Source organism: Aquarana catesbeiana, linkage group LG01 (genome assembly GCF_042186555.1).
Source record: "Aquarana catesbeiana isolate 2022-GZ linkage group LG01, ASM4218655v1, whole genome shotgun sequence".
Taxonomy (NCBI): Eukaryota; Metazoa; Chordata; class Amphibia; order Anura; family Ranidae; genus Aquarana; species Aquarana catesbeiana.
In genome coordinates, this window is record NC_133324.1 from 296,174,254 (window position 1) to 296,189,393 (window position 15,140).

Here is a 15,140-nt window from a genome sequence, read left to right on the forward strand (position 1 = left end):
TAATTCATTCAGGCTAGCTTGGCACAAACAAACTATTTAAAGTCATAGTACTCCTGGAGGTAGGCGAAGGTTATGATCAGGTTGGTGTAAAGCGCGCCATACAGGCAGTCCATTGACAATAAACAGCCTAGATAAATAAATATGCAGTGCCGACTATTGTGTTATTTTGTTACCTAACCATTAAACACAGGAGAATGGAATTTCAAGAGGTTAAATAAGAGGTACACTTTGGTTGTGCAATATCAGCACACTGTTCTATACATATAAGGGAGGCTCATTGGGCTGCTACAAGGACAAAGAGGTAAAACAGGGGATCATATATATGTTTTGGATCTCAATAAAGAAAAGAGAATTATATCGGTTTAAAATAATACCAAAAGCTTGCAGATGATTGCCTCATTTATAAATGCTCACCTTTGGGAAGGTTCTTTTGAACATGTCAGAATTCCCTCCAAGTTTGACTGTCAAATTTGGCATAGTTGTTTTCACAACAGCATGCAGATCATCAAACTGTTTATTTACTACAATATCCTACAATAAATACAAATAAAATTAAAATACATCAGTACGTACAGCTTGATTTAATTAAACAACCCTGGTATAACAAAAAAAGATTTTTTTTTTTAAATATAGACTTTTACTTCTTTTATTGCAAAGGTGGAGTAGATTGTTTGTATGTCTCTATTCACATATACGATAATTTGTCCATGCTTATCCTCTACACCAGGCTGATTAACTGTTATTTTCCTCATCATTTCCTTTCTTGTTTACAAAAGGCCTAAAAATCTATGGGAAAATATACACGTAACTCAGCAACAAAGAATTTCCATCCAACTAGTCATTTGTTCCACAGCTCTGTCTGCTGTCTCAGGTAGACAAAACTTCTTCAGTCTCTGTCACCATGCTAGACTGGTTTGTGCAGTCTTTTGGTCAGTCTTCCAGTATGTTCAGATGCAGACTAAGGCTAGCCATACACATTAAGATTTCTCTTGTTCAGCACTGAGGGCTGGGTGGGAGAAATCAACAGATTGCCCCATCCACTCAAAACAACATGGATGGAGTAATACCCTATCCAGTTATTGTATTCAGACAGCTGCTGCTCCAACGGCTGTCAAAATATCCGAACAGTGACTGCATTTAATTAGCTGCAGTCATTGTTCGGTTGGGGATTTTCTCTATGGCTCCCTTGAGCTTCAGACTAAAGTTTGTCAAACTGGGTAGGATTGAAGGCTGACAACATTAAAGTTAGAAAAGCTAATATATCAATCAGCATTGGGGCAGCTTTTCCAAATTTGAGAAGGTTTGGGATAGTTGGTTGGCTTCTCCAGGTTTGGCTCCAGCTGATTTAGTAATGGACAGGTTATTGTTGTGAAATGTATCACAAAATGGATATGTTTAATTTAGCTGGTAATGTTATGGCTGGAATTTGCATGCCCTTGCTTTCCAAATGTTTATTGCTTGTCTACCTGCTTTGTTATGGTGGCCCTAGTGTCCCAGTTGTGCACGATTCTAGATACGGCTCTAAAGTGTGCTTAAAGCATTCTTGTGATGTGAATTACAATACTGGTATGCTGAATTGATATCTGATGTGAGCTACATGTACTTTTAATGTCTGGATGTACAAATTTGTGACATCTCAATAAACCTTTGCCTGATTTAAAAAAAGAATTGAAGGCTGAAGGCCACCCATGACATGAATTTTGGCCAATTCGGAAGGATTCAGATAAAATTTGAGCCTTGCATGACCAACATAACTCTCTTAAAGCAGTCTCTCGCTGTTAATCAGATGAGACATCAGCCCATTTAGACACAGACAGGTATGGACACACACCCACAGTATGGCCTTCCCAAACTCTGCCTTAAGATTACTAGTTTACATAGGAGCCCTGAATGAGTGCAGCTTCCTCTATAAGTCAGCCAAAATAATTTGTTCTTACTTGGATTTCTCCATTGTGATACCAGGTATAACAGGTACCCTTTGTCTGTCAAAGCTGCTGCACCCAGTGTGATCTCCTCACAATGAGGACTTGAACGTGCAAGGTGATCTAAGTGGAAAAACGGGGGCATACCTATGCTGGTTGAGAGCAAGTTATTGGAAATGCAATAAGTTTATATGAAACTTGGTCTTCCAGGACCCCCTATGCCCATGATTGTGAAGTCTGTAATTCCAGTGAAGAGAGAAACATTTGGACACAGGTGAATTGAGTGAGTAGTGGTGAAAAAGAGAACGCGGCTAGGTAAAGCAATTCTTCAATATGTTGGTCAAACATTAACTGATTTACACTTTTCAATAATAATCTAATGGAGTCAATGCTTTCTGTAATAACTGGTTGGTGTATTTAAACATATGATGTTAGAACACCTTGGAAAATCACAACATCCACAGTGTTGATCACAATGGATTCCAGCATGTTATATTAATCAGATCAACATACTTACAGAGAAATCCAATGACTCTACAGCCGACTCTGAATTTGCCTGGATAGACTTTAGAATGGCAAAGCAACCTTCACTCTGCATTGGATTTCTGGCCATCTGCAAACACCGGTTGTAACACAAATTGTAGTATCATCTTCAGTTAACACAAAATGTATCTATTTACACTTGCAAATCATTTGAAATAGACCTATAGATTCATTCTTTGTACCAACTGTCCAATCACTCTCAAAAATTCTGATAAGTAATACACATTCTGTATTTATAAAAAAAATGTGATGCTTCCTAAAAGGCACAGAAGACATTATGTAAGAATACAAGGAGAGAGTAAAAAATGTGGTTATATTTAACTAAATCTAAATCCTACAGTTTGCAGTACATCAAAATTGTCCCAATGCAGTTGTGTGAGAAAAAAAGTACTTTTAGTAGCAGAAAGTTAAATGTATAACTTTATATGTCTTTGGTATTAAAAAATACATATGCAGTTTGTCACCATATACGATGTACAGACTTTTCTTACCTTTAGTACTTTTAAAGTTTTGTTTTCTTTAAGACACAATGCAAAACGTACAGCTCCTTGTAAGGAAATACGGTTGTTGCTGCAAACACAAGATACACAGAAAAGTCATGCAGAGCTTAGTAAAATATTAGCAAATAAGTAAATTGGACCGAATTCCACCAAACATTTTCCCAAGTGTGAATAGAAGAATTTCCAGATACCCCTATGCTCAAAATATCTAATGTGCAAATTACACTTCATCTATTTTTCTTTTCACGGTAGTCTGCCTTGAAAAGGAGAGCACTAAAAGTGCCTACCATTTTTCTATTGGGCTTCTTTTGCCTGTATTGGGCAATGTGAAGCAGCACATGACTAATTTAAACTAGCATTCTTGGGAACATAATAATTACTATTACTTTCCCCACTGCTAGGTCAGTATACACGCAGCTATCATCTCTTTTTCCATTGTCAACAATAGGCTTATTTATGTGACTATAGTGCACCGGTTAGGAGGAAAAAATTTCGAAAAACATACCAGTCAGTGGTGGTGGGGGGGGGCTTTATAAATTTAAGAACTCCCCATTTTATGCAGTTTACTGCTGTCACAAAATGAACACATGGTTATGCCAACACTGTACATCCACTGGTTTGGGCAAGGAATCCTAAACATGTTCAATTTGGTCTGATCAGGAAACCTGCATAGCCCCAAATTTCGTGCAAGTGTTTATGCTTATTGATTACCTTATATTTAGCTCTTCTAAAACATTATTAATCTTCAGAGCTTCTCCTAAAGCAGAGGCACCATCATTGCCAAATCCATTGTATGAAAGATCCAGAACTCTTAAGAAAATATTTGCCTGTTAAAAAAATCAATGAGTATGAATAATACTGTATGTAAATAAAAAGGAAAGTACTTAAAGAACTATAGGCAAATGTTTTTTTTTTTTTCATTTTGGATAGAGCAAGGGAGGGTAGTAACCCTTGTCAGATTTATCCCATAGCCAAACGAGAAGTGAAAGGAAATCCCTGCAAATTGAGGGAATTCCTTGGGGACCCCCAGGTCACCAGAACTAGTGTCCCCATTGGAAGATTTCCCCTCTATTACTTTTCTGGGGACAACCCAAAATTTTATTTTATTATCTTAACTTTCACTTTCGATGATAATGGTAAATAGGACAAATAGAGAAGGTGGATCTCCTTAACGGGGACACAGACAGCAATAAAAACTGACAGGTGTTCAAATCTATCTCTACTCTGTCCAAAACTAAAAAAAGTTTTGTCTTTAGTTATACTTTAAAGAAGAACTATAAAGCAAAACTTTTTTTTCCATAGATAGAGAAAGGGAGGGTCATCACCCCTGTCAGTTTATTTTTTTGTCTTCTGTGTCCCATCTAGGAGATTTCCCTTCACTTCCAGTCCAATAGCCAAAACAGGAAGTGACAACCCAAAATTTGGGATTTTCTTTTACTTTCACTTTTTGGTTTGGGTTTGGTTCGAGGAGGTTCTACTAAACATATAAAAAGTTTGGATGCCAGATCCAAACCCTGTTGAAGTAATTTGGTACTGAATCTGTCAAATTAAGTTTCTCCATTTTTAAGACTAAATAGCCAAGGGATTGGAAAAACATGGTGGGGGAAGGGAGGGGATGAGGATAAGTGCTTCTTCCTCACAATCCTGGTCATCTGGTTGTGGGGGTGCAGTAGGAACTTATCAAAATCTGGAAGCCCTCTTAATATAAAGTAATCCCCAGATATCTGGGGTTACTTTTGACCAAGTAAGGGGTTTTTGACAAATACTTTTTAAAAAAAATTAAAAAGCCCCCCCCAAAAAAATCCAGCATCAATTATGATGAATACCACCCACCGATCATCAAACGAATAGAACCCATTGATAGGCTGATCTGTCTGCTCATGTCACGCATTAGAGCTCTCCATTGCTGCCATTATGTTTATACACAAGGGAGTGGGGGGTAACATCACTGACCAAATATGGACATGGCCATATCTGCTGCTTAGTGATGTCACCATCACCCCACCCTATTTGCTTACATGGCTGGGGATTCCCAGCCATTTAAGTGAATAGGGCTGATGACGTCACTGGTTGTCAAGGACTTAGCGGTGTCTGCAGGTGAAAGTAAGAGGTTCACTTACATAGTTACATAGTTAGTAAGGTTGAATAAAGACACCAGTCCATCCAGTTCAACCTGAGTGAGTGCAGGTGCGTGTCTAGAATTGTCCCTATCCCATGGTGTCTCATTAAGATGCCCATCTATTATATTATTATTTTTTATTTAAGGTACCCATATAGCGCCGACAATTCACGCAGCTCCACACATACATCGCACCCTACCCTTAAGGAGCCAACAATCCAAGGTCCCCAACTCACATTCATATACTAGGGCCAATTTTGGACAGACTCTTTTTTTTTCAGCATGTCTTTGGAGTGTGGGAGGAAACCAGAGTACCCAGAGGAAACCCACACAGCTATAGGGAGAACATGCAAACTGCAGACAGGTAGTGTCGTGGTTGGGATTCGAACCAGCAAATCCCTACCTGTCTGAAGTTTGCATGTTTTTTAGTGCTAGGCGAGAGTGATACCCACTACACCACTGTGCCACCCATATAGATGATAAATACTTGATAGTCTACACTCTTAATTACAGAAACTTCTTCATAATTCTCCACCTCCCCACTCACCAACTGGAGCCCTTGCAAACTGAAATTTGCATAAAATTGAATGGAAAACAATATTTTATGTAGAAATAAAATGTGTACATATCCTTCAAGAAGCATAAGCTGCAGTACATGAAAGTAAATCTGAACCAATGTGAGTTATGTCACTGCCCAGGACCTATAGCCCAGTGGCTGTTGACAGGGGTGCTGTTAGAAACTACAGGGCCCCATACAGCCAATCTAACAGGACCCCCCCATCCAAATAAACATAATTTACTATGCTTCAGTTATGCATGAATACAGTGAGTGATCAGTTCTGATCACTCATTGTGTTCATTCAAGAAAGTAAGGGGCTGGTAAATATGACATATTTACTGGGCCATTTCCCCACTCTCCATACCTGAAGATCCTATTGTGTGCTTGCAGATGCCGACAGAAAGGAGAGGAGAGAAGATGACAGCACTGCAGGGGTGGGGGTGAGGTACACAGGGGACCCTGGGTAGCAGTAGGGAATGTATGGTGGGGTGGGGGAGGGGGGCAATATAAGAACAGACGCTCTGTATGGCTCTCTCTGCAGCAGCTGAAAGCGGGAGGGGGGGAAATAGAGAAAAAGCCACCTGTCAGCTGCTGATCACCCTCTCTCTGCCCACATATGATTCACCCTGTTGCCTGCCCCCCCCCCCCCCTGCTGGCCTTGGCCTAGTACAGGAGGACCAGTGGTACCCCTTTATCTACAGCCCTGGTTGTTGAACAGCAGCTTCCATCTTTGGCCTCTAATGCAATTATTTTGCTTCATTTAAAAGGTACCTGACTGACAGTCACTCAGGTCAAACATGAATCAAGTATCATGAAAACTTTTATTCAATTTGGGACTGGATGAGATGCCTCCTGGAACGACATCTTTTGCAATTTACATAGATTATTATTGGTGCTATTATATACATGTCTCAAATGTATTTACAAATTGAAAGTAAATCTGGCTCTTCAGCTTCGGGCAAGATATAGGAGGCATAAATTAGGCACTAGCCACCTACAAGGAAATATATTAAGTATCCCTCCAAAGCATATACTAATGCCGCGTACACACGGTCGGACTTGCCAACGGCATAACCTCCGTCGGCATTTCTGATTGAAAAATTTGTTCTCTATTTAAGTATTTAAGTTGGAAATTCCAACCGTGTGTACGCGGCATAACAGGTACAAATGATGATAAATACATTTAATCTACCTTAGTAAAAAAAGGAAACACAGCCAGTGGCTTTGATATGTTAGCAGTAAACTGTTATCAACAGGATAATGTAGCAAAGTCAAAAGGGAAGTTTTTTGGAATCCTCCTAATACATCATTACAGTCCGCCAGCTATGCTGGTAATGAATAATAACTGTTGCCCTGGCATTAAAAAAATAAATCTCCTTATTTCAGTGTAAACAAAAAGCTCATATATTTTGGGGGATTTATTTACTTTAGTCATTTATAGAGCCAAAAAGTATTGCACATGCATTAAAACAAATAAAGTACTTATTCACTAGCATGCCATTTAAATAAATAAACTGCTTTTTCTCTATAGCTACACACTGTCTTCTCGAAGGAGCAAGTGCCAGATTGTAATGGAAGAAACACTGTGGCTGATAAATGTTATGCTGGTACTGGGAGGCTAGGCAGCTAATAGAAAGGTACGATGTTCAATACTGTAGATTAATACAGATGATGGCTGTGGGTATGAATTTTTTTTTTCCACTAGCACAGACTGACACCTTTTAGACCCAACAGAATTTTTTCTTTTCAAATATTATAGCCTACTAATGGAAATGTTCCTAAGCGTTCTGGACAGTGTAGTATTTACCATATTTTTAAAGCAATTTTCATTAATCTAATAGCACTTATCATCAGAAGGCAAATGATCTTGAAATTCTGAAACTTATAAGATGGCATCCTATGAAATAACTAAAATATATTTTAGCAGTACGATATCTGGGTAAAAATAGCTACCGGTTACTTTGAAAATCTTAAAGTGGTCTTAAAGCTAAAACATTTTTCACTCTAGCGTCTTCCCTGTATTAGTTTAAAAAACATTTTGCCACTTACCTGAGTCCTATATTAATCCAACACTGTGCCCATCCGCAGATCTTCTCTTTTGTCTTTCTCTTCTCACATGAGGATCAGGCAGAAGCAGAAGCCATTGGCTCCTGCTGCTGTCAATCAAATCCTGAGAGCAGGGGTGCAGGGCTGAGCTAGGCTGTGTGTCAGCCCAGGAGTGAGCAAGTGGCTTGCTATGGGAGCAGACACAGAAGAGGAGGAGCCAAGATCACTGGCGGGAGACCCCCGAAGAGGTGGTTTGGGGTGCTCTATGCGATACCATTGCACAGAGCAGGTGAGTATAACTTGTTTATTATTTTAATTAAAAAAAAATATCCTTTAGAAAAAATTAAATTTTGCAGGGCCTTATTGTATAGCTCAGTACAGGGCTCATTAGCTCTATTATAATACTAATTTAGAATGCCGGATTCTCTAGATCAGACACGCCTGACTGAATCGAGAGGAAACTGGGGCTGCAGTGAATCTACAGGGAGCCAAATGTCTACTGATGTCTATGTAATTTCAGAAATACAGCGCTTGAGTAATGATAGGAATAATTGTAACTTGCGATATTTATCCCTGAGAAAGGGTCCATGAAACTGACATGCCTGTTGAATGAACATTTATTTTTCTTACCCCTAAGCCTTTGGCAATGGCGACAGCTTCCTTCCCACGAAACTGATTCCAGCTTAGATTCATCTCCAACATGCCTGTATTTTCAGCAATGGCAGCTCCCAAAATTTCACCTAAATGTCAAGAAAGAAGCACGATTAGTGTGTAGACAGTTTATAATATAAAATAAAGCTTTCCAGAGGGAGATATGGGGCTGCTTTTGCTGACTTCTTTCTAAAAATGCCAGCTGACTGATTAGGGCCTGTTCACACAAATGTGCATTAAAATGTATAAAAATGCTTGAAAAATGGATGTGCCATGGACATGCATTTTTTTGCATGTTGATGCACATTTTAACACACATTGACAAACATTTTTATGTACATTAAATTGCTATGCATTTTGCATGTTGCATTTCTGTTTGTAGGTTGAGAGAAGGGATGAGGGAAAATAATAAAGAGACCTTGTTTTGAAGAGGCATTGACAAACGGGATGTCTAGTGTAACAGCCCTAATCATTGTGATTACGCTAGCTATATTGAGGCAGATAAGGAGATTGGAGACAAACAGTGCTACTTGATTGAATCAATTGCTCACGCAACATGCAAGTAAGAGCCCATTCACACAGGGGCAACTTTGGATCCGACTCCAAGTCGCCCCTAGTCGCCTCAAGTCGCGCTAGCTGAAAAAATCAATGTAAGTGAATGGATCCATCTTAATGCACACTACTGCAGTCGCTCCGACTTCAGAAAAGGTTCCTGTACTACCCGACTTCTAGGCGACTTGTACCCATTCATTTCAATGAAAGTTGCCTCCAAGTCAGATCACAGTTCATACTGAGGCAACTTTACAGGAAACAGAAAGAAAACAGAAGGGCAGTTTTGGACATCATACCAGGATTTTCTTGTCAAACTTGTTTTATTAGATTTTAACAATTTATACAATCAGGTACAGATGCAACAATATAGAAGTATCATCATAAAGTACAATTGTGAAGATAGCTCCAGTACACAATATAATATGATATATACACGCTATAGTTCAAAAATAGGCATTGTACATAAGAGAATTCGTTCTTAAAAGTGTTTGGGAAAGATCAAAATCCAATATAATAAAGAAGACAAATTAGTATTAAACAAGAGGTTAATGATCTTCGAAAATCACACATAGCATAAACATGAAAAATGTATCTAGTATATGAAGCGTATTAGAGCTCAAAATTATAATGTTCCAAAACATAGAAAGTCTAGGTCCAATTGTTGTTACCTGGACCAAGAGGAAGAAATAAAGGTAGGAAAATTTGGGAAATGGGAGAGCAAAGCATGGAGAAAGGCAAGGGAGAAAAATTAAGAAAAGTGAGGGGAAAAGAAGAAGTAAGGAGAAAAAGAACAGAACAAAATATTACAGCGCACACATGCAAAAAAGACATTTACCTCCTGCAAGGCTATTTAAAACACCTAAACATTTTCAAAAAATATGGGGATTTGGTCACACCATATTGGTATATGGTGCTTAAACCCACTTACTGCGACAAAGTACCCCATAGTTAATGGGTCTTACGCTATCCATAGAATGGGAGATCCTGCTTCTCAGAACCATGGGAGACATACACTCCTCTATATGGGGGAACTAAAGTACTCCACCTATAACACAGGTGGACACTAATGAGAGGCAAAGATGAGGGAGTGGGGTGCTCCAGCCCCAAAGGATTTGGTCAGAATCCCTACAATAGACAAACAAGGTAGTGTCCACCTGTGTCATAGGCAGTGTTGCCAACCGTCAGTATTTTTACTGGCAGTCAGTAAAAAACAGGCAATTTCCTCCTGCCAGTAAATGCCAGTAAAAGGAAAAAGTTGCCAGTAAAAAATATGGCTGTGATGTTTGGCCCAGTCCAGAGCCGGCCAAGACCATCCAAGTGCCTGCTACAGTGTGTTCGGGCAGCTTTGGTGGAGGTGGTGCCCGAGCATGTCGTGTGATGTCCTGGTGCAAGGCAGCCAAGCAGAGCGGCCAGAGCCTTGTGTGTGTGTCTGCAGGAAAGCAGCAGGGCAGGTCGGGAGCAGGACTGTCAGTGCTGTTTAGACTGGAGTGGACTGAAGGGACCACCTGGCTTGGAAAGAGACTCTCACTGTGACTCAGGAGGGGGACGTTTCATGCCGGTGAGAAGTCAGCATCATCTGTACTGCTGCACACTTCTGTCATTGTCACTGTGAGAGTCATGTTGATGTGTGCCTTCCTATTCTAATTTCTTGCCCTCCTGAGTCCTGTCCCTGAGCTACTTACTTACTATATCGAAAATAAAATAAGAAATATGTTTTTTGCCCTAATATCTACCTTAAATATCATTGCTAATTGCATGTTGTACTTGTTTGTAGCCTAAATACTAAAATTTGCACTTAAAACTGTAATTTTGTAATTTTTGGAAATGCCAGTAAAAACTTGGCTGTGCCAGGAAATTTTGGATGTTGTGTCAGTAAATTTCAATCTGGTAGGTTAGCAATACTGGTCATAGGTGGAGTACTTTAGTTCTCCCATATAGAGGAGCGTATTTCTCCCATGGTTCAGAGAAGCAGGATCTCCCATTCTACGGATAGCATAGGACCCACTAACTATGGGTTACTTTGTCGCAGTAAGTGGGCTTAAGCACAATATAGCAATATGGTGTGACTAAATCCCCATATTTTTAAAAAATGTTTAGGTGTTTTAAATGGCCTTGCAAGAGGTAAATTTCTTTTTTTGCATGTGTGCGCTGTAATATTTTGTTCTGTTCTATGGTCTTATGGCTGCACCATCTTTAATGCATCTTTGAGAGTGTGCCCCCCAAATATCTTGTTTGTAAGAAGAATAAGAACACGAATAAGAATAAAGTAAGAAAATAAAAAAGAATAAGAATAGGAGTAGGAATAGTCCCCGGGGTAGAATGCAACTTCAAGCACCAGACACACGTATAAGAAGTGTAAGTAAAATTGTATGTTACCAAGTCACCAATAGGGATTCATCAAAATTGGGGGGGGTAAATAATGTTTAACCCAAGGATGCCAGGTTTTCTCGAATTTACAGATTTTGTCATGAGTGATAGCTTCTATTTTGGCATGGATCATAACAACTCTGTGTTTGTTTCAGCTAATATTAGCGTCTGTGATTTCCAAGCTTTGGCGATGGTCTGTTGTGATTTGTAGAAGGAGTTTAAAGTGGGATCAAGTGAAGTTAGCCGGTTTTAAATTTAGAAGTGCCACGAACAGATCAAGAGAGATCGATTCCTCAAGCAGTATAGAAAGTATATGGAATATTTCCTTTCAGAATGTTTTAGCTACCGGGCAGTCCAACCAAATATGAGAATGTGACCCAATAGCGGTTCAGCCTTGAAAACAGGATGCGGGGTAGCTGGGGGCATAATTTGCAATCCTGGTAGGGACCAAGTACCAACGTGTAAGTACTTTATAATTTGTTTCTAATGCAACCATGTTTTGCAAGGATTATTTTGTTGCATCCCAGATTTTTTTCCAGTCAGTTGTTTCCAGCTTAAGCCCAAGGTCAGCTTTCCATTAGGCTGCATAGGTAGCTGGTTCAGCATCAGGTTTAGCAATGAGTTGGGCGTAGAAATTCAAAATCAGTCCTTTTGTATGAGGATCACGTTTACATGTCTTCAAATCAAGATAAATTATCACGTCTAACTCCGTCTTGGATATATGGTGTAAAAAAGTTTTTTCATCTGAAGATAACGGAACAGTTCAGATTTCGGAAGTCCAAGGTTTTCACATAAAGTGGGGAATGATTTGATTGAGGTGGGAGACGTCAGTTCATGAAGTCTGGTTAAGTTGGATGCGGACCATGCTCGAAAGGATGCAGGGGAGATCCAGGCAGGGTAAAAGAGGGTTTTTAAAAAAGGATTGAAGTGGGACATGTGGGGATTGTACGCCATACATTAGTTTAAATTTGTCCCAAATGACAAGAAAATGTTTAGTAATTGGATTGGTACGTTTTTTGCGATCTGACGGGCGCAGCCATAAAAGGTTAGTCAGAGACAATGGATCACAATCCACAGGCTCTAACACTACCCAAAGAGGGATTTCGGAGGTTGCATGGTATTTTGGTAGTTGAGCTAATTGAGACGCATGATAATAGGTTGTAAAATTGGGGAATCCGAGGCCACCTCTAAGTTTAGAGAGGTAGAGGGTGTGCTTCGGTAGTCTGCTTTTGAAGAGCCCCAGACAAAGGCAGTGGTCTTGTGTTGTATTATTCTTAAAAAATATGCCGGGACTGGAATGGGTAGGACCCGGAGTCATACCAGGATTTAAGATGTCATTCATCTATTTCTTTAAACCCTGCCATCGAAACACCTTACTAGCCAGCTTCCCACTGCACACTCTATACTTCCCCTCTGAAAAGGAGGTCATAAAAAGTTAGAAGCCCTTAGCATATTTGTCCTAGGTCAAAGACATAACGTTTAGAATTTTGAGGATCAGCAAAATAGATGAGCAATTTTCAAAAGAAAAGGCTCTGGGTAACAGAGTAGCTCAATGGTTATCATATCTGCCTTGCAGAACTGGGGTCCTTGGTGCAATTCTTGACCAGAACACTGCAAACTACATAGAGTTTCCATTTTCTCTCTGTGCAGCTTTACCAAGGGTACTCCAGTTCCCTCCCACGTGCCAAAGACATGCTAGTAGTTTAATTGGCAGACCCCTTCGATTTTAAGCTCCTTGGGGGCAGGGACTGATGTGAATGGTTAGCTTTTAAAATTGCTGTGTAAATTAACAACGCTATATAAAAAATTACTGTAATAAATGTCAGTGGCAGCATACATGCTCCTTTCATGGTAGGTAAACTTTAAAATCAATCATTTACAAACCTGAAGAATTCAAACCTATAATGATATGAATGCATAAGCAGGAGATATCTTCAGTGAAAAATATGTCAAAATAATTAGATACCTAGGCCACTTAAAGTGTATTTCCAGCCCAAACCCAAACTTTTTTCTTGGATTTAGATAAAATGGGCAAAGGTTAGACAGTTTCTACTGTTATCCAGGAATCTGTTAGAGAGATTTTCCCTCATTCTTTGTCCTACTGATAATGCTTTAACCAGACAGGAAGAAAGGGAAACTCAGCAACAGTGTGAATGGGCCTAAAATATATATCTTTTAATTGATTTGCAATGTGCCTCTGAGCTTGCTGGCAAATTTGACTACTTTAGACATTCAGTCAATTCCCTAGCCCGATCCCCTTCCTCCTTGGAAGTCATATCCCTCTCCCTATCTAATAGCAGTCTTTGCTAACCAAGCTCCTTTGCCCCGCCCCTCAGCAACCTACATAACCTTGTATGTAGCAGCTGGGGAGGAGCAATGGGAAATACTAAAGAGAGTCACTTGAGTCTGGACGGGCTGTTGACGCCACAACCAAGATGGCAATACCAAGATGGAGGCTTTAACGGGTGAATAAAATGTCTAAAATATGTTTAATAAATATATAATCTTACAGGAAGATTGTTGTTGAAATCAATGGTCTGCTGACCGGGTCTATTCGTGTGTTTCCCCATAGTGTGCATCACAGCAAGTAATCGCTGGCTGTGCAGAAAGCCGCGAATAGCTGCAGCCATCGGTGACCTTTTATTACAGTGAATGGCGCCAGTGGCTGCACCTTGCCGCTCTCATCCGCAGTTGTAAACAAAAGATTTGTGATGCTACAATTTACACCAGTCTTTATTGCTGGTGGGAATGTAGCCTTATGCCTGGCTTCTAAATTCAGTCACATTGCAGCAACATAACCTGAAACAGATACATGTCTCTGATCTCCATTGTTCACAAATGACATCTAGTGATGAAAATGAATATTACACACTGCTTACATATATTTAATACGACAGTGCTAATCTGAACTAATATTATTATGGCTCATTTACTTTGAGCACAACCCAATTCATATGCCTAGCATACTACAACATTGTTTCACGTTAGTGCACTAAAATGCACATATCTTAAACATCTCTGCGCTGTGTTGAAAAAAATGAAGCAGGTACTTCTTTTTCACACAATAAGGTACGTTAACAGCAAATTAAAAATAAAACAGGCTGCCTTAACACAGTGCACAGAAAAGTGGCAGCACCATGTATTAATACAATAGAGAGTCTGGTTAGGTCCTCAAGCTCTAGTCAGATCTGGCTTTTAACGCATGTTAACACCAGGGCCATCTTTAAGGCAGGGCAAAAGGGGAAGCTGCCCTGGGCCCCATCATTGTTCTGGGGCCCAAAGCAGCTGCTTCATACTTGCCAACTATCCCAGTTTAAATTCTCTTATGCCTTGAGGTTTTAGTCCTGTGCTGTGTCCCAATATCTCAGTGTGAAGTTCTATTACTAATACTGTCCAGCTCTGCCTATTGCCATGTACAGATGACTCACCTGAAGACCCTGTAAATAAAGACATGTAAATAACCTGCATTGATATGTAAATAGCAGTGGCATTAATATGTAAATAGGCACAGACTGGCAGTAACCTCTAGCAACCAATTAGTGAGTGGTAAGGATGTCCAGTAACCTCTAGCAAGGGCGGCTTAAACGGCGGCTCAATGCGCAAGAGTTAGGGTTGCCACCTCATCCCTTTAAACCTGAACAAATTTGAATTACACAGGTTCTGAGGCTAATTTAATGCAGATAAGGCACCAAGCGAGTTTAATTACCACCTTAATTAGCCACAGAACCTGTGTAATTAATATGTGTTCTGGTTTAAAGGGATGAGGTGGCAACCCTAGCGAGATTGAGTTCATTGCGCCCCCAGTCACTCATGTAGCCAGAGGCCGTGAACATGGAAGGAAGACCGGGGGAAGATGTCAGCCATTTCAGCTGTAACAACGC

At 39.9% G+C, this 15,140-nt stretch overlaps 1 protein-coding gene across 1 annotated transcript in view; it reads right to left on the reverse strand.

The window, feature by feature from the left end:
* LRRC74B (leucine rich repeat containing 74B) overlaps window positions 1-15,140 on the reverse strand; it is a 63,090-nt gene that overhangs the window by 21,991 nt on the left and 25,959 nt on the right. The window contains exons 6-10 of the mRNA XM_073629338.1: window positions 8,320-8,429; window positions 3,677-3,792; window positions 2,957-3,035; window positions 2,440-2,535; window positions 415-531 (exon numbers count right to left, since the gene is read on the reverse strand). Of these exons, the coding sequence (XP_073485439.1) occupies window positions 415-531; window positions 2,440-2,535; window positions 2,957-3,035; window positions 3,677-3,792; window positions 8,320-8,429 (518 nt within the window). The remainder of the gene's footprint in view (window positions 1-414; window positions 532-2,439; window positions 2,536-2,956; window positions 3,036-3,676; window positions 3,793-8,319; window positions 8,430-15,140) is intronic.